We start from the raw sequence: 2,389 nt of genomic DNA, 5'->3' as shown, positions 1-2,389 counted from the left end.
TATGAATATCACTCTTATTCTGAAACATCTCATTCTTTTGTTATCAGTAAGACTCCCAATAACAATGCAAAGCCTTTTTTTCTTTTTAAGACTTTTGAGCTATGAGGTTATGTTTTTCCAACCTATGACTTTAGCTGCTTAGTTAACTTTTCTATCAATATTTTATAGATCTTCTACTTAGTCAAGTTTAGGATTTATCTTAATTTCTAAAGAGTTACAAGCCTCTTCTCCCATATACGAGTTGAAATTACACACATCTTTTTCAGAAATCTAATTTGACTCTCTTTAAAAGAATATTTGAAACTTTTAAATATTGGTAACCAATGAACATGTGTGAATTATCATCAAAAGCTACCTGTTCTAGGGAAAATTTCAGTTATGCTCAACAATACCTAAAGGAATCCAAGAGGAAAAACAAAATAGTAGAAATGAAAATTAACCCTCAAAATCTCCTCATAAAGTTTTCATCTTTGAAAAGACTCTGAAAGTGTTTCTATAAAGCCAATGGATTTTGTCTTTTCAAGGAGCTTTTAAGATGCTTCAGTACCTTCAAGGCTATCTGTCTTAACTGGCTATTTCCCAGAATCAACATGAACGAGTGGCCTGAAGGAAAGACATATAGTGCTAACATGATGAACTTTGTGAACTTATTGTCCAAAAACCTATGAAACATCCAATTTGCCAATTGTGTAAAAAGAAAATGAACCATAATAAGGAGGAGGAACGACGTCACCATTTTCATGGCTCTTTTATGGGCCTTTGTGCTGAAGTCCCTGGAACCCATAAAATTGAGCTGCAAATTTCTGGTGTGTTTCACCAAGGACCAAAATAAAAAAAACAATGAGAGCAGGGACAGAACAATAGGAATGAAATAGGAGAAACTAAGAAGACTCTCGCTTTTAATATAATGAGTTTTACTTTCAACTAAAGTCCAATTGCCTTCATTTATTAAATTCCAGAAGAGATCATTAAATGTTTCTAGCAAAAGAATATCCAAAATCAGAAAGACCAAAGAAAATGCAAGCATCGCAAGAATGACTCTGTTCATTCTCCACTTCAGCCAGAAAAAAAGAGAGTGGGAGAAATGAGCTATCTTAAGGAGATAGAAAATACTTAGACAGGTGACAAGCCAGGTAGTCAAATGATTAGATATTCTCCAAAGTAAAGTAATGGGTTTTGCTAGTTTAAAAATGGCAAATACCTGTGAATCTAGTCCCATCATAAGTGACTCCACAAAAAACACCAACAGTTGACTGATTCTGGAGATAGCCAAGCCAGTGAGAATGAAGTCAAATAAAGATGTCTTTTGGTTCTTAACACATTCAGAGCAGAGTACCAGTCCAATGAACACATTGCCTAGAATTCCGATTAAGAATTCCACTCCTGATAGTATCAGAAAGATTGTACTCAACCCAGGGAACATTTCCACTGGAAGAAATCCAGATTTCTAATACTACGTGTCAATGAAAAAATTAGAATGAGGCTACAGCAGAATAGGATCCATTTCTGATCCTTATCTTCAGTGCTTTTATTGCAGTTCCAGTCTGAAGAAGAATTCTTGCTGTTGGATACAGTCTCATACCTAGAAAACCTTTCTGCTTTGATTGTAATGCCAATATCAATCCAGAAAGATTTGCTAAGTTTTACAGTCTTAAGTACTTTCATGGAAATGGTTTTATTTCTTTGAGAGAGCTACTAATTTTCAAGCCAAATAGTTTGTCTGTCCATTTATCATGGGCAGAGACTGAAATTTTCCACTTGTGGTGGTGATGAAAATGTTAAAGGCAAATATGCATGCAAATATGGAGAGGTTCTTTTTCACTGATTGTACTTTCCTCCTCACCAGAAGTCCTATACCATTTGGATCAAAATATCTTAGCTTGCTTTAGAAATAAGCTAAATAATTTAGGTATCATTCAATGATTATATTTTATGAGTGCCTACTTTGTGTCAGAGTTTTTTCCAAATACAGAATAGATTAATACAAAAAAGAAGAAAGAAAGCATTAGGAAATCTATAAAATAGTCAAAACACAGAAAGAAATAACAATATAGAAGTAAAAATAAAATGTAATGTGAACATGGAAAAGGTAACTACAAACATTATTGTCAGGAGAGAAAAGGAGGTGATATTTGCCTTGGATTTTTAAGATATTTAGAATTTCATGAGAAAACTGGCAAGTAATTTGGACTGGTTGAACAATTACAAAAAGACACCAAAACTCACACTTTTCTGAAATAAAAGTCTAACTGAAAGTTTACTTTTAGTAACATGCACAATTAAATAGTAGGCAAAGAATAGATAGAAAACTGTTTTAGTTTAAATAAGAAAATAGTGAACAAATGTATCTGTTCTATATTCTAGGAACAATAATTTTGACCAAAGCCAT

General features: G+C 33.1%; 1 protein-coding gene across 1 annotated transcript; it reads right to left on the bottom strand.

Annotated features, from left to right (window-relative positions):
• Positions 1-414: 414 nt before the first annotated feature.
• Positions 415-1,423, bottom strand: TAS2R42 (taste 2 receptor member 42). Its single transcript, XM_061417845.1, has one exon. It carries the CDS (start codon positions 1,421-1,423, stop codon positions 494-496), a length of 930 nt encoding a protein of 309 aa, XP_061273829.1. The 3' UTR covers positions 415-493.
• Positions 1,424-2,389: the final 966 nt, after the last annotated feature.

This window comes from Bos javanicus, chromosome 5, assembly GCF_032452875.1.
Source record: "Bos javanicus breed banteng chromosome 5, ARS-OSU_banteng_1.0, whole genome shotgun sequence".
In the NCBI taxonomy this organism is placed as follows: domain Eukaryota; kingdom Metazoa; phylum Chordata; class Mammalia; order Artiodactyla; family Bovidae; genus Bos; species Bos javanicus.
Note: the sequence above shows the minus strand (reverse complement) of the source record. Positions and strands in the feature narration are given on the sequence as shown.